Source organism: Balaenoptera physalus, assembly GCF_965194825.1.
Source record: "Balaenoptera physalus genome assembly, chromosome: 6".
NCBI lineage: Eukaryota > Metazoa > Chordata > Mammalia > Artiodactyla > Balaenopteridae > Balaenoptera > Balaenoptera physalus.
In genome coordinates this window covers 130270781-130294861 of record NC_138885.1, presented here as the reverse complement: position 1 = coordinate 130294861, position 24081 = coordinate 130270781, and the positions used below count along the sequence as shown (strand labels likewise).

Below are 24081 nucleotides of genomic sequence, written 5' to 3'. Positions count from 1 at the left end.
TCAAACAACAAAGAAGCTTGCTTCTAATTCTGCATTCTAACTTGCTTTCACCTTACCATTTAATTCTTGGGCACTGAGCACTGAGTGGAAGAGATACGGAGTCTGACAGTTGAGCAAAATAATTAGTAGTTTTATCAATAAACTATAGCAGTGTATGTTTTTATCAGATTACAGAGGACAGTACCGTTTACCACTGACTACCTACCATATACAATGCCACTGTAAAAACAAAACAAAAGGCAAAGGAAAAAAATCTCACCCAAATAAATAAGTATAGAGATTGGCACTGTTTTTTGATGAAAAAACAATGAAATAAACTTTATATCTTATTAAATGATTATGAAATCATCCCCAAAACATTATTTCTAAAAGAAATCAACTTATATATTTCTAAAGAACTTTTCTAAATCTGCTTATTTGAAAATCACTGAAGTCTTGATTAAATTTAAAATTCTCAAACTAGCCCTGCTCACCACTTTTAATCAGTGTTTTTCTTTCCTAAATTCTATTAGGCTTTATATATCTTTTAAGAAGTTTTATCAACAAATGTGCCTAAGAGTTCTGATAGGAATAGAGATAATTTCCAGTAAAGGTTAAGTGTTTCTGTAAATTCTGGATATAATAACCAGAGGGTGAGGAAATGCAGGGAAAAAGGGATGAATAATATGTGATCTCACCTTATCACGGCAGAGAGATTCAATGAGAGCATCAGCCTCTTCCATCCTCCCGTACATCACTAATGCTATGCCAACTGCAAGACCACGTAGAATCTTCTCATGTTGAGTTTCCTGTGCATAGCCAACCATGTCCTCAATAGCCTGGGCATTTTTAGAGCCCAACATAACCAAACCTAGGGCCAGGCCAGCTGCTTCCCCTAGTGAGTGAAAAGCAAAACATTAAAGAATAAAAGTCATGTATGTAAAGTAAATAAAACATATCCTATTGGAAGTGCTAACTATTAGCATCAACTATCAAAACAACCATTAGCTTCTGAGAGCCTTTTTTCAAGTCATCAGATATAAAGAAGAATAGTTTATGTGGAAGTACATCCATATATTTACAGCTATTTTCCTTTTAAATCTTGATAGGATACACTACCAAATCCTACAGTGATTTCAAAGGAGACATTATGGCAATATTTTTTTCTACATTATCACCAAGCAGTATAGATAGCCCTAGGATACAAGCAGATCACTCTAATAAACTTCTATTTACAAAAGTCAGTTATACAGACATACACACAAGATATACCATTTAAAAAAGCCTATATATCACAAAACATATTTTTATAAGATGAGTTTGATAAATGGGGCAACTAGAGAAATCTATTAGATTTTTAAGAGACCACAAAATATAGGTAGAAAACAAATATTACAGTTACATTAATTAATCCTAGAGTTTGTCATCTTTGGAAAGAATCACTTACCTGTCACAGCATCATCCTGATAAAGGTTTGTTTTTAGCAAATCATACACATCCTGGCGTGCAGTCCCCATGGCAGCCAAACCAAGGCCCAGACTGCCACCATGTCGAACAATCTAAAGAAAAAGGATGGGCTCCATTTATTTGGTACACTGCACTTAAAATCCAAGCTTTCATTCAAATTTCAAAATACATTGTGATATTAGGCAAGGAAAGCAGCTGGCCTAGGAAGTATGATCAAAGGATACAGAGGGCCAGTGGTAACCTCACCAATTTCAGTTTCAAAAGAATGCTGCTTGCTGATGCAAAATAATAGTGAGTTGAGAAGGAAATGAAAAAAATCAAAGTGGAGACAGTACAGCTCTCTTTTAATAAATTTACATGAGAAGGGGAGGAGAAAGATGACAACAACTAAAAGGGAGAAGCAAGTGGTGAGGAAAGGTTTTTTTAGGATAGGTGAGACCTGAAGATGCTTGTGGACTGAGGGAGGCAGCACAGAAGGAAACTGAAGATAGAGGAGAAAAAAGTTTCTTCATAACTTCATGGTTATGAAGAAAGTGGGAGAAAATGGTGTCAAGACCAAAAGTTAGTCTTTATTTGAAGAACACTTTTGTGGTGATCTGTTACTTTTGAATGTACAGTATCCTCTTATTGGTGACAGCACCCCATTCCTGCTTGGGGAATATTCCTCCCCACTGGTTCGAGTCTTGGTGGGACCATCACTTAAAATAAGCTCCCATCTTCCCCTAGCGGAAGTGTGGGCCTGTGACCCAAGACAGGCCAATCAGATGCTCCTCCGGAATTTTAATCTTTCTTAGGTGGAATGACCCAAGGACCAAAAACATTTCAAGTTCATTCACCCTGACAGCAGTGCCCTGAAGAGATGATCCCATTAGTTCCTGTTATCTAGATTCCCAGAACTGCCCTGCCCTTAACCTTTGTGAGAACTGGTTCATCAGCCTTTCCTTTAATTAAATAAGCTACTTCCAATAAACTCCTTGTTTAAGCAGAGGGTTTTACTGCTGGTAACCAAAAAGTTTTATCTGACAAGAAAATTTTTATCTGAGACCAACAGAGGAAATGAGGTAGAGATATGTATAAACTATATGATTTGTGGATAGGGAGCTTATTAGCTGAGAAAGACCTTCCTACTGGCCTCAGTCTTTTCACTGAAGCAGGACAGAATTTTCTGGCTCACTTAGCTACTCTCCCAATAGCTTTCTAAAAGAGACTAACATAAAAGTTAAAGTCTAAAATCCTATGTGTCAAGGTTCCTTAAAAAAAGAACAGGGCTGCTTAGTAAGTTTTTCCAAAAGAGTTACATTTTAAAAGTCATCAAAGATCAAACAAGCAAGAATTCTGATTCCCAAAAGAGTACATGCAATTTCTTTGGGCTTTAGTTTCCTGAAAAATAATAGAATTAGGCTAAATGATCACTAAAGTCACTTATATAACATAACAAGACTCTGAAGTGTGGGAATACAGCACATATTTTATCAATATAAATATCTGGTACTTTATTTTGCTCCTCACACACAAGGTTTAAAGGACTGAGAAGCACAATTTTAGCTTATGGAGAAGGAGAGGAAACTACCTTCAAAAGAAAAGATTCTAGGGACTTCCCTGGTGGTGCAGTGGTTAAGACTCCATGCTCCCAATGCAGGGGGCCCGGGTTCGATCCCTGGTCAGGGAACTAGATCCCACATGCATGCCACAACTAAGAGTTTGTATGCCACAACTGAGGAGCCCATATGCTGCAAGTAAGGAGCTGGCCAGCCATAACTAAGGAGCCCACAAGCCACAACTAAGGAGCCCACCTGCCACAACTAAGACCCACACAACCAAATAAAGAAAGAAAGATTCAATGAGAACAGTACTGGTTTGGGAATCCTACAAAATTTCTATTCACTAAAATAATTCGGAAAATATAATGTGTCCCTGGACTCTTAAGTAATGGGAATTTATTTTTCCATTCTAATACTTACATCATTGCTGGCATTCTTAAGCTGATTAAGCAGATAGTCAATTATATCACCACCATGATTGGCATGAATGAGACCTAGTGCATAGAGACCTCCACCTTCCTGATAGGCTGATCCTGGAGAGGTGTCCTTGGGAAGATATGTTGCCATTAACTGTAATGCTTCCTTCTCATGACCCTGTAAATTTGAGCCACCACAAAGGTGTCAGTAAAAGAAAGTTAGAGAAAAGAAGATGTAACATTTTCTATGATTATTGCTTTTTCTCCAGAGTGAAGGGGGAAGTGGGGCTCTGTCCTAAGCAACTTTATCACTCACACAAGAAGACAGCTTTTATATGACCCAGTCACATCCTGGTTAGAAACAAATGCTGCAATTCCCATCCCCTCCTTGTTTTATAACAGTTCCCCAAATTCATCTTAGATAATGCAAATAACTTATTTCAATTCATTTTGAGAAACGTCTTAGCTAGTCTTCACAGGAAAAAGATTTCCACTTTTTAAAAAAAAAAAACAAACACACATTTCTTCTTTACTTTATCCTTCCCTGTATGAGGACTGATCCAATTTAACAAAATGTACCTGTCAATGAATTATAGTAAACTTTAGTTTTTTTCTGAACTCCAGGAAAATTGCTTCTGTTCTGATGCCTGCTCACAGTGACCGGTATATATTACCTTATGAATTACACCCAAACTGGCCGTGGCTGTAAATTTTGCCCAGTTAGTGGCTCTGGCTAACCATTCCAAGTTATCTCTGTAAGAAAAGGAAATTCAGCAACACTACTGAAATGAATTCCATAAAGCTTTTTATAACGCTAACGTCAAAGCATTAAAATGTTCACCTTGAACTGTTACAAATCATTTTACTTTATGGATCTCAAGTTACTGATGATTCCATTTTACCTCCTAAGTTGTTCTTAATATTTTGAGGACTTTTTAAAAATGCATGACATGTAATTCCACTATGAACAAAAGCAAAACTGTATCAAATTTCTAAGCTTAATGTATTTCATTCAAAAAACTATATTCAAGGCAACTAATAAAATTAATTTTACCTCAAAACAAGCAGGCATATGCAATTAAAAAAATTTATAAAATAGAAAAGTAGAATTTAAAATTCAGGACTGTCAGGCAGGGAAAGTTCCCCACATCCATGTGACAATGTCAACAGAGTCTCCGTCAAAGACAATTTTAAACCAAAGTGGGAACCTACAAGCATATTTACCTAAGAAACTGGTCACTGGTAGTCCCACAGTGCATAAAAGAGTTTGCTATAACAGTTGCTGTGTGACACACAGAGTTCCTTACTGCATCCTACAAAAACAAATTCAGATTTTTAATATTAGCAAAGTATTCATACAAACGCAAGCTTGCACGTGAACACACAGTAAGAGGCCCTGTTTTGTGGTGAAAACATGAATAAACTGAACTGGTATTTAACATACGAATCTTGGATATTTCTTTTATAAACATTAAATAGCTAGCTTATAAAAAACAAGCAAGTCAAACAAAGTTTTATTTGTGGTCTTAACTTGAGGTCAGTAGTAGATTTTAGGTAGGAATTTACGCAGCAGATTTTCTAATTTTGGGTTTCTGAATAGTTTGCCATTTCTCTTCAGTATCTAGCTCAAGGTCTCCAAAGTATTGGGGTAACCTGAGGAGCAATGCTGCACCTCTTCTGGCACTGTAACTCTGGCAATCACCAAAGTTATTTTGTTTGTTTTTAATGAGACTGCGTTATAAAGATAAACATCAGAAAATTGCCATAAATGCAAATTATATTATTCCTTTTGCCATCTGTAAAAATTATTTTGAAAGTCTGGAGAAGCATGATTACATATGCCTCAATCAAACAACTGCTTAGTAATGGAATAGCATATGACAATAAAAAATGAATAAATGACTTTGGGAAAGGATACTGGGTAAATAACACAGGCAAGGCAGGAAGATTTTTTGTACTATGTATCTTTTTATATAAAAACATTTTTTGAACCAGATGAATAGATAATCTGTTCAAAAATTAATAACTGTTACGATCAGTATCTCAACAAAGGTTACAATATCAAGGTAAGAACCCCTATTCTCAAGGAGTTTGCAGTTCAGTGGGAAAAACAAACACACAAATAACCTGTATTAATGTTCTGATTGTGGTATTTGCCCAAATGCCACATGTATACATTCAAATAAAAGCTAACTTAAAAAAGTGGGACTAAAAAAAAAAAAGCCACTAAACTTCCCAATGAGAGACTAGCACAAAAAACAGGAACTCAATCAACATTAATTCCCTTTCTTCTTCAACAAGATCAAGCATTTCTCCCATGGTTATTTTTTTTTAAATACTTATTTCCTTGATCAGGAATAAAATGCAACAAATTATTCAACAGGAAATAAATATAAGTACTTATTGAAGAAAGAAAGAAATATAAGAAAAAGGCCTCCATTACAGATGAATTTCCTACCTTTGTGTTTTTTAGAATCATGAGATCTGTGTTATTGTTTCGTATTAAAAACTGCAGATGTAACTCAATAGCCATTTCACCACTTAGAATTTTAATCATTTTCAAAGTCTGGTCCTTGGGCTCTGGACTCTGCCAAACAAACAAGAATGAAAATTATTGTATTACTGAAATCCAGTAAGCTAACTTTAACAGCCCTAAACCAGTGAAATTCACAGTCATACACACAACAAAACCCGTATTTTAACAGTAGGATCTAGAAAACTCATGTATCATTTATTTGAGAGAAAGAGTAATTTATTTCTTTATTAGATGCCATTGAGATATGATACCAGCTTGATGGAAGAATGCTATTCATTCCAAACTCGCTTCCAATATAAAATATTTTAATATTAAAAAAAACTGTAAAAGAGTAAATTACTGGTGATATGCAAGGAGAACTATTTTATACACAGCCAACTTATAGTTTAGGTGAGAAACTCCCTCCTCCAAATTGAGAAAAAGCACCTTTAACCAACACATATATATGATCTCATGAACTACCAAGCCATCAACACAACTCTCCAACCACGTGAAAGAAGAGTTGAAATTTATACACCTGATAACCAGAAACCAAAAATCCTGATGGAGGAAACAGTTACATCCAACAGACCACTGCTCTAATCCTTGCCCCACTCTTCCACACACCATGAAGACTAAAAATAAAGACAACTAAACTACCCCCTCCCCCTCTATGATAAGTTGCCATTTATTTGTTAGAAGCCATACTTTTTTTCTCACCCTGTGACAGGTAATTCAGAGTTATTCTGGACAGAGTTCATTCTTTGATAAGGATCTGAGGATTTGATTTCTTCAAGTGCTTTCTGGGATTGATCTTTTTTCTTTTTTGGCTGTGCTGTGTGGCTTGCGGGATCTTAGTTCCCTCACCAAGGATTGAACCCAGGCCCTGTCAGCAGTGAAGGCGCCGAGTCCTAACCACTGGACCACCAGGGAATTCCCTGGGATGAATCTTTAAAATTTTACTTTTTATAGAAAATCCATTTTTATAAAATAACTTTGGTATCAAACTTAATAATAAACCTCCATAAAAGCAGGTATGAAGCACTTTTAAATAATTTACAGTATAGTGTGGAAATATATGTTTAAATGGTAATCTCAACTTCAAAAAGCACACTTACCGCTTCTGGTGTCTTTCCTACAAGTACACTACCTGTCTTTTCTTCTGTTTCCATTGAGTCACTAAAAAGAAGAGAACCAATAGTTACTAATGTGATAAATATCTTCTGAATAGTATGTGTGGGTGGCTTTTTTTTTTTCTTTTAATCAAATTGAAGGTCTGAACCATGTCCAAATTAAATATTTTGCAAGGAAAAAACAGTTAATTACTTCTTAAGTACTGCCATTAGTAAACAAAAAAGATTGTAAAATAAGATGGAGGCAACCCAGTTACTGAATTTCCACCAAATAAATTCATAAAAACACGCAAAGCAACTAACTAGGTTAGCAAAATATATGGACAACAAAACCAGGTGACAAAGTATCTCCCAGATTCCCAAAACACGGTCAGGTGAAGATACACCACCACGAGCCACAAAGACCAGTCTGAAGCAAAGCAGCTGGAGCCTCAACAACTCTTAAACGAACCAGCCAACACCCTCTTCTAGGTCAAAGCACTACACTGAGGAGAAAATGCTGGGCACAGAATCCAAATTAAGAAGGCAGAAATGAGGGAAAAAGAAGGCTGAAATAAAAGTGAGAAAGGAAACAGAGCCAGGAGATCTCAGAACATAAGACACCATTTTGTTTAAAACTCCACAAACACAATAAAAGAGGAAGTTCTAGAGAACAGGGAAATTAGAAAAACTATCCTAAACAAGCCTCCTTTGTAAATATTTAGGAAAACTAATTTCAGTAAAGATAAACCACAGAAAAGGATCAAAGTAAAATCCCATTCACTATTATAAGAAAAAATTATTTGAAAAGAGGTCAAAGTTATGAAGAAAACTTTTAAAAGATATAAAAGAATATTATATATCAGAAATGAAATAATATAACTAGGGAAAAACTGGGAATGGAAGAAGAAGGATAATTACTTCAGAAATTAAGATCAACTCAGAAAGAACATGAAAGCAAATAAACACAACACAAGAAAAGGAGAGGGTAAGGAGAAAGAAAATTTTAAAATCAAAAAGAAATAAATTAAATGCTATTACCCCACGATTAGGAACAAAGGAAGAATGTTTGGATTTCCTAACCAATGCAGGAAAAAAATAAGGGGGGGAAAAGATATGAAAGTTATAAAGGAAGAAGTAAAATTGTCTCTGTTCACAGATGACATGATTCCTATGTAGAAAATTCTATAAAGGGATCTATAAAAAAATTTACTAGACCTAATAAGTGACTAAAGCAAGGTTGTGGGATTCAACATTAATATAGAAAAGTCAATTGTAATTCTACATATTAGCAACAAACAATTGGAAATTGAAATTTAAACGTACCACTTAACAGCAGCATTAAAAGACCTAATATACTTAGGAATAAATTTAGGGAAAAATGTACAAAACTCCTGTACTAAAATCTACAAAAACACTGTTGAGAGAAATGAAAGAAAACCTAAATAAATGAAGATTACAAGATTACTGACTTACAGTAATTTTTATTAGTTCTAATAAAAGCGTTAAAAAAGCTGAGAATGGGGACTTCCCTAGTGGTCCAGTGGTTAAGAATCCACCTGCCAATGCAGGGGACACGGGTTCGAGCCCTGGTCCGGGAAGATCCCACATGCTGCAGAGCAACTAAGGCCGTGTGCCACAACTACTGAGCCTGTGCTCTAGAGCCCGTGAACCACAACTACTGAGCCCGCGTGCCTAGAGCCCATGCTCCGCAACGAGAGGAGGCACTGCAGTGAGAAGCCCCTGCTGGCTGCAACTAGAGAAAGCCTGGGCACAGCAACGAAGACCCAACACAACCAAAAATAATAAAAATAAAGAAATTAAAAAAAGAAAAAAAAAAGGACTAGTGAGAGGAAACATCCTTGTTTAAAAAAAAAAAAAAAAAAAACGCTGAGAATGTTCCTAACTGTACAAATATCTAACCCAAATGCCTAAAATCTAGCCCAACCTACCCCATCTGAGATTTTTTTTTTAATTTATTTATTTTATTTTTGACTGCGTTGCGTCTTTGTTGCCGTGTGCGGGCTTCCTCTAGCTGCGGCGAGCAGGGGCCACTCCTCGCTGCGGTGCGTGGGCTTCTCACTGTGGCGGCCTCTCCCGTTGCGGAGCAGGGGCTGTAGGCGCAACGGGCTTCAGTAGTTGCGGCTCGCGGGCTCTAGAGTGCAGGCTCAGTAGGTGGTGGCGCACGAGCTCAGTTGCTCCACGGCATGAGGGATATTCCCAGACCAGGGTTCATACCCATGTTCCCTGCATTGGGAGGCGGATTCCTAACCACTGCACCACCAGGGAAGCCCTATCTGAGATTTTTAATTTACTTGATTAGATAGCACACATGCTGTCTGGCAGGCACCCTCCCCATCAGACAACCACTTCCATTTCTTTCCAGAAGGGTCCATTTCTTTGGTTTTCCTTAATGTATGCAGCAGAGTGCAAAACAGAGCAATAGCTTTAGTAAGAGGCTAATCTATGAAAGCTAATGGTGAAATTTATTCTTAGATTATGTTGTCTATAAATATCTATTCTCAAAATGAAATAAAGATTGTTGAATTCGTTCTGATACAGAAAAAGATACTTATACCTGTCTTTCTCTGATCCTGGAACAGTACCCGTATTGGTGGATCCAGGCACAGAAGCAATAGGGGTGCCAACAGTTCGAAGATTCTGGATTACAGATGACAAAAACTGCTGGCTAGCGCTTTCATACAAATCAAAACAAATCTGATAAGCCATCAGGAGGTTGTCTTCCTTTACCAATTTTTCTAAGATATCACTCACGGCCTGAGGATCATCTAAGAAAATTAAGCACTGAAATGCAGATAAAGAACAATTACATAATAATTGAAAACTTTGTCTACAAGATACTTAGAGAGTGATAGTCAACAAATGTAAGTAAAGGCAAACTGGGGCAGACTATCTAGTCTAGCATTCTAGTTCTGATCCTGGCACCAAAGTTTTCCTGAAAATGGAATCTGCCTTCCATAAGAAAATCCATACAACTTATATTCACAGCTCCTAAAACTGTGCCTGGCAATTAGCAATATTCAATAACCGGTTGGTGAATGAATCTTGGCTTCTTTAAATCTTATCCATAAATCGCTATCAAGTGCTCTGTAACTTATTTTCTGCTTTACCATAAATTGTAGGAGTCGTTCTTTCATTTAACACATTGTATTGTGCTGGGCCAGGACAAGAGGCACATTTTAAAATGACTGTTTTGAAGCATTTCTCTTACTACTCTTAGGATTTGCCAAATGTTTTAACAAAAACCACCCAATAAATTTAGCATTTTTCTTTTAAGAATTCAATTTAAATTTTCTTGTTCCCTTAAGCAGCAAATAACTCAATTTCAAAATGAACACATTAACCAAAGTTACTATAAATTAAGTATAGGAAATTATGGAAACAAAATAAATGACCAATACCAGGAGACTGGTTAAGAAAGGCAAAGTATATCCACTGAACGACTACCGCACAATCAAGAAAGAGTTTGTACAAGAATTTGTGAAACGTTAAAACATGAAAAAATGTTAAATTGAAGGAAATATATAATTGATACTGTTTGCTTCCAGGGAAGGGAAATTGGGAGCCAAAGGAAAGAAGTGTCAAGAAGACTTTTTACTGTATATCCTTTGATTCTTCATGAATTTTGAATCATGTGAATGTAATATTATCTGTTCAAAAATGTATTTTAAGAATGTACAATAAATTTTTAAAAATTTTTACAGGGACAAGGAATAAAACAGCTAAAAGAAATAAAATTACTTCTGAGGAATAAAACTGCAATACACAGAGGAAGAAGGCAGAGGACTACTGTTTTTCATGTAAGTTTTTAAAAACTATTTTAAAAACTATTAAAAACTATTTAGAAGCAAACAAAACTCCAGAAACCTATACAGAGAAAAGTGAAAGGAAATATACTAAAATGTTAGATAGACTTCGGGTGATATAAAGGTGGATATTTTTCTTCCAGCTTTTTCTGTGTTTCACACTTGGTTTAAAAAGCATCAAAAACTATATATAAAATAGATAAGCAATAAGGATTTACTGTACAGCACAGAGAACTATATTCAGTATCTTGTAATAACCTATAACGGAAAATAATTTGGAAAAAAAATAAAAACCTGAATCACTTTGCTGTACATCTAAAACTAACATAATATTGTAAATCAACTATACTCAATTTTAAAAAAAAGCATTCAAAAAAAGGATGTATTAATCTAAATTTTAAATATGTATAGAGGATAGAAACACATATTGAGAACACATTATAATGAAAAAATAACAAACCAAATGCGTGATAAAATGCTGTGCTCTAAGCAGAATACAAAAATTTGTCAATAAAACACAATCTAGCCATTGAAAAGAATGAGGTAGCTCCACATGTGCTAGTAGGTGGAAGAAAAACATTTATGAATCTTTTAACTGGGAAAAGGCCAATGGAAAGAGAAAGATACACTTTTCATTTTATATATTTTCTATACTGTCTTAATTTTTTTTAAAGTGTGCAAGCAAGTCCATACATGAAAAGAGATAAAGAAAATATACCCAAAGGTCTTGGCTGGTGTTTGGGGAATGAAACCAAAGATAATTTTTATAGCTGAAATTCTTTTTAGAATGACATAACATAGGTACCGTTTTTTATCTTTTCTTCTTTTTAACCTCATTTTCAAAAATTTCCTTAAATGCTTGGATTGTTTTCAAAATGAAAAAAAGAATACATAGAAATAACACATTATAACAAAACAGCTTTTTAGTTTCGAGAGATTCAGTTTCTTATCAGTAAAATGGAATATAAACGCATAAAGTATCTTCACAAGGCTGTTGTAAAGATCAATTGAGATACATGTATGAAATTACAGTGATGTGATGTTATATAATGTAATGTAGTGAGGCACAGCCCAGCAGTACAGTGTAAAGTAATGCAATGTTATTACCTGACAAACATTGATGAAATCAGGTTTCTCCAAGTTCATGTAGATTTTAACTAGAACTCTCAGTACTTTATTCCGAAACTGTTTATTCTGCATTAAAGACATGCAGAGCTTGAGGCTATAAGCCAGCATTCCTGGGACATCATTCTGAAAGAGATAATTTGAAGAGACATGATTCTGGTTACTGAAGCATGTTTATTTAGAAATCAAATTATTTTAATCGATATTCTTTAGTCATTCTAGGCAGCTAAAGATTTATTTGCTACTTAAACAATAAAACTTAAAATTTTTAACCATTTTAGATGAAAATCTTAAAAGAAAATTACCTATTTCCCTGTCTTCATGAAAAAAAAATAGGTTGAAAACAATTAAATATTTAGTGATCATCCAGGATCATGACTATATGACCATAGTATACTATAACTGTGGTGATGCTGTTAATTATTATAAAATGATCTATACAGCTGTACATATACCAAGTGGCTATGCTTTTCAATTGTGTCTGCCTCTAGTCTTGCTAATCCTCATGACTTACCGCCTATACTCACTGGCCAGGAACACAATGTGATAGAACTATTCTCCAGCTCTGAGTGACTCAAGCTTTGAGTGCTGTCACATCTAGCTGGTGCTCTCCCGAGGAAATTTTGACTCCAGATTATTTATTTATTTATTTATTTTATAAATTTATTTTATTTATTTATATTTGGCTGCGTTGGGTCTTCACTGTTGTGTGCGGGCTTTCTCCAGTTGCGGCGAGCGGGGGCTATTCTTCGTTGCGGCATGCAGGCTTCTCACTGCAGTGGCTTCTCTTGTTGTGGAGCAGGGGCTCTAGGTGCACGGGCTTCAGTAGTTGTGGCACACGGGCTTAGTTGCTCCGCGGCATGTGGGATCTTCCGGACGAGGGCTCAAACCCATGTCCCCAGCATTGGCAGGCGGGTTCTTAACCACTGTGCCACCAGGGAAGCCCCTCCAGATTATTTATGTTTACCTTGTGGTTCTTCAAAGCATACCCAATATTTGAGATACTAACCTAAAAAAGTCCTTCAATATAAATAAGCATGCTGAAGAGCTACAGGAGTACTTCTCAAAAAGCGAGTTGAGAAATTAAAAATTCACAAAATTCACTAATTCGAAAAGATATACACACCCCAATAGCAGTTTATTTACAATAGCCAAGATATGGAAGCAACTTAAGTGTCCATCAACAGATGAATGGATAAAGATGTGGGGTGTCACACACACACAAATGTATATACACAATGGAATACTACTCAGCCACAAAAAAGAATGAAATTTTGCCATTTGCAGCAACATGGATGGACTTGGAGGGCATTATGCTAAGTGAAATAAGTCAGACAGAGAAAGACAAATACTGCATGATATCACTTATATGTGGAATCTGAAAAATACAACAAACTAGTGAATAAAACAAAAAATAAAAGCAGACTCACAGATAGAACAAACTAGTAGTTATCAGTGGGGACAGGGAAGGGGGAAGGGCAATATAGGAGTAGGGGATAAAAAGGGGTTATTATAGGATTATATGAAATCGTGTGTGAAACTTGTGAAAACTGTAAAGTACTATAAAATTTAAAGATAGCTTTGTTCAATGATTAAAAAAAATTTTTTTTTAAAAAGCAAGTTGTGACCTATCAGCGTATACATGATGAAATCAACTTAATGGGACTAGCATTTTTTAAAAAATGAAATACAATTTTAAAATATCAGGATTACATCATAAGTAGAAAAAGTAGGTATTATTTCATCCTAAGTTACATCTATACGTATATGTGCACTGGGATGTAAAGTAATACACATTTCTTACTCTGCTTTATTCTTCAAAAATTTATCACCCCTTTACCTTATAGGGAATAAGGCTTCACTGCCTATTCCCCCAGTGGATTACTCCATTTGGGCAGGAACTTTGTTGGTCTTGTTTGCCACTGTATCTCCAATGTCTAGAACAGTGTCTGACACATAATACACACTCAAAAAATATTTGTTGAATGAATAAAAACAAATATTTTAGTTCTATTCACCTGAAGACAAGGGGAGACTACAACTGCACAAAAATCAAACAGAGCAAAATAAGGGCCGTTCTACGACACTGGGTCATTCATTCATTTACTCATTTAAACAAATCTTACCACTGCTGCTAAACACTGCCTTAGGCTTCGGGGACCCAGTGGTGAAAGTACCTGTCCTTAAGGAGGTTATAATCTGGTGGACCTAGCTGGACCTAAGGGTTGAGGAGGGTATGCCTGGCAGGGATTGACAGAAGGATCTGTAAACAAATGACAGTTGAGCTGAACTGTGACTCTTGAACAGGAATACAGCAGGTAAAGAAAGAAAAGGAAAAGGATGTTTTTGGCAGGGGCAATACTTTTGGCAAGGGGAATAGGGTATGGTACATCTAGCAGAAGAGACAAGGTCAAAATGGCTGGAGTGCAAAGAGCTAGCTTGTGGAGAAGGATAGGTAGTGAGGCAGGCAAAGTGGGCATGCAGATCAATGTCCATTTAACTCAGTCTTGCACCTCTCTGACCACTTTGGTTGGTAACTTACAACTGTTGTAATTATTTCAAAACACCCCCAAACCAGGAATGTAGCTTATAGTCTTAACCATGATAAATGCATTACAATAGTAGTTTACCAATACAGTCTTCTTAAAAAGGGCAGGGTAATTAAGACAACTTCCCCATGCAAGACCTCAAAGGAATAAATGTGGTAAGATAAAAGCAACTATTCGACAAACACAAAACACAGCCAAGGTTCATTTATAAACATAAAATACATATATTTTATATTTTATAAATATAAAAATAAAATTTTTCTCAAAAGAGCACCTTATTATATCTAAGTTAGATTTTCTTTTCACTACCCATGCAATTTTCAGTTTTAATTATTTGCTCTGCTGATTCTTCATCAATAGCAATCTCTAAAATCCCATCATCTACCTACCGACTCAAGTATAGTCTTCTCAAAGACGTCCAGTCTTCGTGTCTCCAGAGCAATGCCGATAGCTTGCTTATACTTGTGATCATCTAGACATCGTTGAAACATTTTATTCACAATGCCTTCCAATCTCTGGTCAATTGGTTTTTTTTCTCCTTCAGGCAAATCTGCATTTTCCACACATTGTTTGGTGTAGTGATCAATGCATTTTGCTATAGAGAAAATAAAATAACACTGATCAGCTGGTAAATTGGGCTATACTACTAGAAAGGACAATGCCTACATTTATAAACATAAAAAAAACTTATGGGATGACTATGGAGTAATGAGCAAATTTCAAATTTTTTAAATGCTGTAAGTTATACCTTCAAATTAATATTGTTCCCTTCATAACAGTTACACTGCAGGGCTACACACTAATTCCAGTAAGCTGACATTATTTAAAACATTTCTAGGACTTCCCTTGTGGCGCAGTGGTTAAGAATCTGCCTGCCAACGCATGGGACACGGGTTCGAGCCCTGGTCCGGGAAGATCCCACATGCCGCGGAGCAACTAAGCCTGTGCGCCACAACTACTGAGCCTGCGCACCTAGAGCCTGTGCTCTGCAACAAGAGAAGCCACTGCGATGAGAAGCCCGCGCACCGCAACGAAGACCCAACGCAGCCACAAAATAAATAAATAAATTAAAAAAAAAATTTCTATCTTGTTACTGTTTATTATTCAAAATTATGTTATTCAACTTGACTAAACTGCTTACTCTACAGAGTTGGCTACAAATAGCTGCTGTTTTCACTCTCAAAAACAAACACTTGCCATGACTGAGGATATTAACAAAAACCCTACTGTAGCAATGATCACATGGCAATAAATTACACTTCTTCACATTAATGAAACTAATAGATCCTTGACAGTAGAGAGTCTATGACCTGAAATGTGCCACAGGTTCTAAAGGCAATCCCAAGATTTCCAAAAACCTTTCTGGCAATCAGCTAAAATATTCACTATCTCAATGTGAGGTAGGTTGAACCTATTCACACATACTTCCCCTCTCCCCCAAACAGGGAGTCTGAAAATTCATGCAGTGGTGCATGTGCATAATTTGGCTTTCCCATTTCACGATGATTTGGGTGAATGGGGAGGAAGAGGCAACATACTGAAGGGTATCATGTTTACAACTTACACTACTTTACAATCATATCTTAAACTTTTTAGGAGCAACCAAGAAAGGAAATTTCCCTAAACCTTCTTCCACCTTCTTAAGGAAAACAGCCACTCAAGCTGAATAACATATATAGCAGTTATCCTCTCTATAACTCACTGGTCTGTCACCCTCCCTTTCAAAGAGAAAGGTACACGGAAAAGATTAATTAGTTGCAAACTATAGCCCCAGGAAACAGAAATGATTTGAACTAGGATAAAGAACTGCTGGTCTACTAGATGGCCCATGTTAATGGGTCTATATTTTGGGGGAAGCAGAGGACTTTTATAAATTGGAATATACCACATTCAGGGTCCATCCAGGTAGAATTAGGCAGGTTCAGGTACAGTTAGTAAGAACTAAGTGGCACTCACAAAGCAGACCTTAAACAATTTTGGTTGCAGAAAATCTTCACCAGGCCCTAATATGAGCTTTTTGAACCAAATGCAGTTGTGAGGAAACATTACCCCTACCTCATCAGAAAGGAATCTCAGATTTATAACATTTGGGGAGCTTTCCTTAGTTAATAACTGAGGGAGAAAAATGTTACCTCCCAGGTTTCAAATGAGACTTGTGCTCTCACTTACCAGGTTTATGTCATAACTGTATTCCAGAACCGAGCCTCATTCCTAGCTGAAGTCTTCTTACAATTGGGAGAAGATTGAAAATTCTAGCCTTGAATTTTCTGAGTGTATTGTTTATGACATTCATTAAGATCCTAGGAAGGCTTTCCTAAATTCTATTTTATATATCCTCTCACAAATCTCACTGACATTTAAAAAAATCCATTCTAATAGTCCCAAGAAAACTAGAAGGGTGAACCCCATTTCCACACAAAGAAAAGCGAACAGAACTGGTCTACCCGTCAACAACCACCTTCTACAAGCTAAGACTAAGATGATACATAGGAAGGCATCCACCACCTCATAACCTCTTATAGACCAGCTGTCCTGATTAAAAGCATCATTTGTAAAATGTTAACATTGCAAGCACTTGCAGGTCACCACTGGAAAAAATTATCAACATTCATCAAAAAAAAATCCTTCAAATAAGAGAAAAGAGATAAATACACTTAACTCACCATTTCTAACTTAATGTAGGGAAAGTGCTCTGGTTTCAAATGATACGGTCTATTCTTTAAAATCATCTGTTCTTCCCACAGGATTCACAGATGAAAACTCCAATTCAGTGAGTTCCCAACAACAACAAACTTACTTGCAACATTCTCACACCATCATGGCAAAAAAATTTTAAATGTGAACACAAAATCTTACTTCAAACTTCAGGGACATTTGAAAAGTACCTCTCTGGACTGCCTTGTGCAGCATTTCCCAATTTCTGAAAGAGAATACCAATTTTCTCCTTTTAAGGGTTCACGTGAATAATGCAGATCTCCTCTTAATCAGCAATTCAAAAAACTATACTATACACACTTGACAGAGAACACACTCTTGGGCTCTCTGTAACTATGATCTAAAGCTTGATAGTCAAAAAGACACGTCTGAAGGGTATGCAATCCCTTCTTTCATCTATTAGAACAGGAGTTTTCAAACATTTTTAAAGCTACAAAAGCTTTGAACAAACTCTCACAGAGCTGGTTCAACTTACAAGATAGAGAATCCCGAGCCTTACCTGTGTGCTACCCTCTCACTTCAAAAATACAGAAGCAAATAAAAAAACAATGGTTACTAGAAGAAACAGTATGGATTTCGTAGTGAGTAAGCCTGGGTTTTAAATTCTGACCCTCCTATTTAATAGCCATGTGTCTTTATCAGCTTGAAACCCAAGTTTTCTCATTTGTAAAACAAGGTTAGCTCCTTCTTCACAGGGCAGCTGTGGAATAAACTGTGCTATGAAGAACGACCAGTACAGTGCCTAGTACAATGGAAACACTCAATAATGATTTCCTGTGTTAGAAACAACTCTATAAATTACTATCATTTAATTTCTGTTATTCACAATAATCAGATTTAATTTTTTCATGTAACAGTATGCTCATCGGAAAAGAGATAAACATAATCACTGAGATAACTATCTTTGTGTTAAGTTGGCTGTTTCTGAATAATTTCTTAGATTCATTCTTAAAATATTTTGTGAGTAGAGTGTCTTCATTATTACTGTTATTCATGTTACTGTCCATTACAACAAAAAATAACAAAGCACAGAATTCTAAGGCACATCTAAAAACTCAGCCTGCATAAAATTACTGTAGAAAGATTATGAACTTTCAATTTAGATGAAATGTGGCAACCTCAAAAATTCAGGGAAAAAAATGCTATATGTACTAGAGCAAGAAAGAAGCCAACAAGATAAAGCCTTACTAGATGGAAGATAATTACCTATAATAGTCTCCACATATTCAGAGTTATCATTGACATTGAAGAGGTCACCTGCTCCAAGTGCATAATTCAGAGACTCCTCAAAAGCCCCCAGGTGATAAAATACTTTAGATGCCACTAAGGCTGCAAACTGCCGACTCCGGAAACCTTCATCTTCATACAAAACTTCTCTGAAAGAAATTAGGAAGTATAGGCCTAGTTCAAACTGTGGTTCTCCTTAAAAATTCCAAATCTAAATACTCAAGTCGCAATTTAGTGGCAGCAAATTTCTAAATGAATTAATAAGCCACAGACCCACATCCACAGATAATTAAGGTTGATCTACTTTATTCCAATTTATAGAAATAAAGTATATTCTTACATTTTGTCTACAGACTCAGAAATTTCTGCCCAGAAGTCATTGACAACTGCATTCAATTTGTGTAGTGCAAATTCCTGTAGAAGATAAAACCAAAATTCGATTTTGAGACAGACTTACCATTATACTTCCTTTAAAAAAAGTTTCCAACAAATCAGTGGCCAAATTCTAAGTCATATTTACTAAATGACAAATACAAAAGTTTACCAACTGACTTATATTTTCCATTGGGCTTACACACTTCCCTTCTGTTTTCAATCATAAAACATAATGTCATTCCTTATCATACTGAACATTTTTCTTCTTTGACAGTATGTATAAGATTGACTCTAGGCTGCTGGTTTGGATATAAATGAATTCAGGTCCCTAGAGCCAACCAAAGTATATTCCAAATTTTTGTCAAATGAAAATAGTTTTAAAATATGTGATACAGAAGTAACTTTTTGTGATTTCCGTTGATAAGAAAACTGGTGTGTGGGGGGGTGGTTTCCAGGTGCCACACTTAGATTTATTTGCCTCAGCTTTGTTAAACTCTAGGGAAAACCACTGCTGTTGCCAAAATACTGTCCTGTCCTCGGGCTAGATTTCAATGACTAGGTATAGACTAAGTAGGACGGCTATTTTAAATGGAAGAAGATATACAGATATCACTAAATTCAAAGAGCTTCGAAGTACTCATATTAAGCCCAGTTAATTTTTATTCGACTCATACCTTAAGCTGTGGTTCTTCTTCATCCAGAAGAGAAATTATTCCAGCTATAAGACAAAAGGTATATGATTATGAAATATATATCCTAAGATAAACTAACGCTTAGTCAACAATATATCAGAGTTGGAAAAAAAGTATTTTTTGAGGGGTGACTTCACTAGAGGAATCATTATTTTTCTTTAAAACTGAAAAGGTTTATATTTCAAATTTTAAGAATTAACTATGTTATCAAACCCTCATAATACCATATATATCACATTATTTGCCTAATTCAACAGTTTTCAAAGCATGGTTCCTGGATCAATTAGCATTAGCATTACCTGGGAACTTGTTAAAAATAAAAATTCTTGGCCCCATCACAGATCTACTGAATTAGAAATTGTGGGGATGGGGTCCAGTAATGGAGCCATAAGCCTTCCTTGTAATACGGATATTCATTACAGTTTGACAATCCCTGGCCGAATTTACTGACCAAAACGAGAAATTTTCCTACACAATTTTTGAATAAAATTATTCACACAAAATAAACCAAGAGTCATAAAATTATTTACAAAAGCAGGAGTACTTAGTCATCAACTCACAGAATAAAATAATTTGATTATTTCAAGATGTCTATATTAAGGCACCTCTGTTGTATCACAAGTAACCTAGAAGGCTCTGCTAAATGATGAGCAATCTCACTTGTTCTGACTTCAATTACTGAAGCACAGCATTCCCCACGTGACCCTGAGGTGATTAGCACTAACACTGGAGAGTAAAGGAAATAACTGTCCTCTCCAAAAAAATGCACCCTGAAGTACAGTCATATAGCAAAGGGATTATTAGAAAAAAAGATGTGGGAAATTACTGTCCTTGGACCATGAAGGAAACTAAACTGTCTCTCAGATATGTTTTCCATGTAGGTCTTAAAATCATTCCGGAACACTGAGTTGAAACTGTGAGCTGATACAAAAAGTGTCAAGGCAACTTTCCTTAGGAGATGTAGCCATTTCTAACTGGTAAGTGTAGGTTCGCCAAATAGCTTGTCTTTAGAGAGCCATACAGGAAAAGATACAAAATTTAGCAAACAAAACTATGCCATGGTTCTAGCTAGGGCACACTACTGTTCAAAAAGCATGAAAGCAGATAAAAGGAACTTCTTGGTACTCTAGGTTGGTATAACAAACCCAGAACAGACAGGTTGAATTGACAGCATGAAGAGAAGACAGATTAAAGAATGCAATCAGGGGAGGGGAGGGGGATTGTGAACTAGTGACATGGAAGAGCTGATAGACAAGAGTACCTTAAATGTGGAACAGATCATAAATGGCAGAATGCTTTATCAAAATACTAAAAATGCTACCCATTCCCTTACCATCAATCACCGGTATGTCTGAACTGCTTTTACCAAAAGAGGTGATGGATTTCTGTATACTCTCCTGTTTGGTTTCACTTATGACTAATGTATTATACGGTTGTCCTGGCTTAGAAATGCAGCCGTTGTCCATGGAACACAACTAAATCAAATACCTACACTCCATACACAAATATTTCTCATCTTAAAAACAACAGAACTCACCTTTAGATGGAGGACGAGGTGCACCTGGGGAATGGGGAAGGTTTCAGGATGCTAAAAAATCTCTTATGCCATAATATGAAGTCAGCAGATATCACCTAAAGTTGCTCTATTGATTTACAACATTATTTTAAATAGCATATTATTTATAAATATAAAGGTATGCTCCAGAAGACACAGCTTAAAAGTTGAAAACAGTTGCCTCAAGGAATAAGAAAGTGAAAAGAGGAGTGGGAGACTACTGTTTTAAAGCTTTTACACATAATTTTCCTTTATTATGTTAAAAAAAAATTCATTCTCATGTCTCCCTCCAGCAACCACCTATCTCTATCTCTCCGCTCCCTTTCACAGCCAAACCTCTTGGAAAAACTTAACAGTACATGTTGACCTCTTATTCACCACTGTGTTCTTAGTGCCCTGCAAGTGCCTAGCCAATAAATGAACAAATAAACTGACTAATCCAAACTAGTACCTGTTAGGTTCCATTTAGCACCCGGGACAGATCCTAAGCCATAGAAAGCCAAAGGACAGGAAACCAGGTGACAAAAGGTTTGGAGCAGAAGCTGATAAGTAATCCAGTAAATGTAACCAATGACAGTAACGAATACACACTATGCTATCACCACCGAGTCTCAGAGGAAGACCTCAAAAATCATTAGGTTTAAATTCTATTAAATCCCCACCAAGTGTTGTTTCAGCCTCTACTTAAAATACTCTGGTGACTGATTTATTGATTTGATTAGCTAACTGATTTCTTCATTCGAGAAATACTTTTGAACTTCTGTCATCTGCTCGGCAGTTGTTCTAAGAATTATGAAAAGCTTCCCGCCCAAAATTCTACCACAGAGAGAAAAACAGTAGTCAGGCAAGTAAACAAAGTAATTACAGGACTGTAATGAAGAGAGGGGACAGCTGAGGGGGAGAGATGCAGCATGTTTTAATAGAACGATCAGGAAAGACTAACATTTGAGCGGAAGCTATGGATTGAGAAGCTAAGGGAAAACTTGCGGAAGAGGAGTTTAGAAAGGGGGAAAAGAATGTGACAGGGCCTGAGGTAGGGGAGAAAAATTGACATATTCAAGGAACAGAAAGGCCAGTATGATTAGGGTATAGTGAGGAAAAGAGTAGTACAAGACAAGCCAGGAATCAGATCATGTAGGCCTACAAGCCTGGATTTTATTATAAGCACAATGGAAACCACTGAAGGATTTCAACCAAAAAAATAGTATTATGTGATTAAGGTTTAAAAAAGAATACTCTGACTACAACACGAAGAATGGACTATACGGAGGTAATTGTTGGAAAAACAGAATCTTAAGGCTGTCAAAGCAAGCCAGGCAAGAGATGAAGGTGGTGTGGGCTAAGTAGAGGGATCTGAAAAACAATGAGGCCTACATTTACAAGCAGCAAGAAGTTTAGTGCTAATTTCCTCTTTAGAGAACTCTGACTGGATGGAAAAGCTTTTCCTTACACTGAACTAAAATTCATCTCCCAATTATCTGCACCCACTGGAGACAAAACTCTAATCCCATGTACAGGTGACGGCTCTTCAAGTCTTTAAAAAGAACTATTATGTCTCCCAGGGTCTCCACCAATTTCTTTAAGCAATCCTTATGAAACACATGGTTTGGAGCTCCTTACAAGTTACTGTCCTCTGATTATCAGTTTGTTTATAGCAAAGCACTTGTGCGGCAAGTGTAGAGTAAAACAGGACGAGAAAAAGGTTTGTGAGCAGAGACGAAAAAAGGCACCAAGGCTGAGGACAGCTACGTGCACATCAATCTGCAGCCCGGGGCTTAAAAATCTCCACTTGAAACCTGACTTCTACAGCTTATGCCGCTGCAAACGTCATTCCACGATCTACGCACACAACGGTTAAGTGCAGGAAACCTGCCCCGCACACCCATGAGTTCTTTCTTCAAGGCAACGTAGTTAGCATAGCATCTAGCCTCAAAACCACAGTTGGATTCTCAGTATAATGTCTGCCTTCAGGATGCTGTCTTCACCGAACACGAAAGTTCTCTCGGTGCTTTAACTAAATATCCTTAGAACAGACCCAGAAACGACCCGCCTCAAGCCTAATTTAATTTCGATTTCCCTCTAAAGAGAAAAGTGCTAAGTCAGGTTGAAAAGTACTTAAGTAGCATGGGCTCCCTTACAGTCCGGCTGCACGGGGGGACCATCCCACCCTAACCACCTGCAGGGAAGGGCTGGGCTCGGACGGCCCCACATGGTCAACCGCCGGAGGAATGGAATTAAGGAAAACCCGTCGGGGTCGGAGAAGGGCCCAGGAAGCCCCTCGTGTCCGGGCACGGGGGTGTGGCTGCGGAGGAAGAACGAGCCGGTCAACCCAGCGCGATTCCCCCGAGCCGGAGGGGGTCGCGGGGCCCCCGGAGAGCCCGGGCCACACTACCAGCCCCCGGCACGGGGGGGTGAGCCTCGCACAGTGAGCAGCCGCGCAGGCCGGTGCTCCGCCGGGAGGTGCCCAGTCACCGGCCCTGACTCAGCTAAAAGCCGGCGTGGCGTCTCCTCCCTTTCGGCGCCGGCTGCGATCCCACTCACCGGCTGAAGTGATCATGGCTGCGCCCCGTACTAGCTCGCCCTCTCGCTCGCTCGCCGCCCCGGCCGCGCCGTCTATCTGTCAGCTCCCTGCCGCTCGCTCTGCCGCGCCGCCTGGCTCCCCGGGTGCCCGGCTCAGTCACTCGCCTCTTCAGGCCACCGGCTCGCTTCTCACCCAGGACCCCGCCCGCCTCGGGGTTGCCCGCTCTCCCGCCTGCCGCCTGGCACGAATTCTCCCCAGGCCTGTGTCTTCCATGCCGCCACTGCCGCCCCGCCTCGCGCGGGAGGGTGCACGGAGAGCTCCATGGTGTTCTCTAATCCTCCTCGAGGTCAGCGCTCCCGCGGGAATGGGAACCCTCGTCCGCCCCTGGGATCAGGCTTCAGAATAGCCACCCCTAGAGACAGGACCCCCCCCCCCCTCCGCCCCCACCGTCACCCGCCATTGCTG

The 24081-nt window shown here is 37.6% G+C and overlaps 1 protein-coding gene across 2 annotated transcripts in view; it reads right to left on the bottom strand.

Moving 5' to 3' along the window:
* The window catches only part of PSMD1 (proteasome 26S subunit, non-ATPase 1), a 102997-nt gene extending 79186 nt beyond the window's left edge, over nucleotides 1-23811 (bottom strand). Inside the window, exons 1-14 of one of the 2 annotated variants that reach the window (XM_082466168.1) lie at nucleotides 23637-23811; nucleotides 19523-19566; nucleotides 18814-18887; nucleotides 18453-18622; nucleotides 14921-15126; nucleotides 11965-12108; nucleotides 9609-9835; nucleotides 7037-7097; nucleotides 5862-5990; nucleotides 4628-4716; nucleotides 4078-4156; nucleotides 3408-3581; nucleotides 1427-1538; nucleotides 678-874 (exon numbers count right to left, since the gene is read on the bottom strand). In XM_082466168.1, coding sequence (XP_082322294.1) covers nucleotides 678-874; nucleotides 1427-1538; nucleotides 3408-3581; nucleotides 4078-4156; nucleotides 4628-4716; nucleotides 5862-5990; nucleotides 7037-7097; nucleotides 9609-9835; nucleotides 11965-12108; nucleotides 14921-15126; nucleotides 18453-18622; nucleotides 18814-18887; nucleotides 19523-19566; nucleotides 23637-23652 — 1722 coding nt within the window. In that variant the 5' untranslated portion in view covers nucleotides 23653-23811. Of the gene's footprint in view, nucleotides 1-677; nucleotides 875-1426; nucleotides 1539-3407; nucleotides 3582-4077; nucleotides 4157-4627; nucleotides 4717-5861; nucleotides 5991-7036; nucleotides 7098-9608; nucleotides 9836-11964; nucleotides 12109-14920; nucleotides 15127-18452; nucleotides 18623-18813; nucleotides 18888-19522; nucleotides 19567-23636 lie in introns of those variants that run through there. The other variant, XM_082466169.1, reaches the window with a different exon arrangement.
* Nucleotides 23812-24081: the final 270 nt, after the last annotated feature.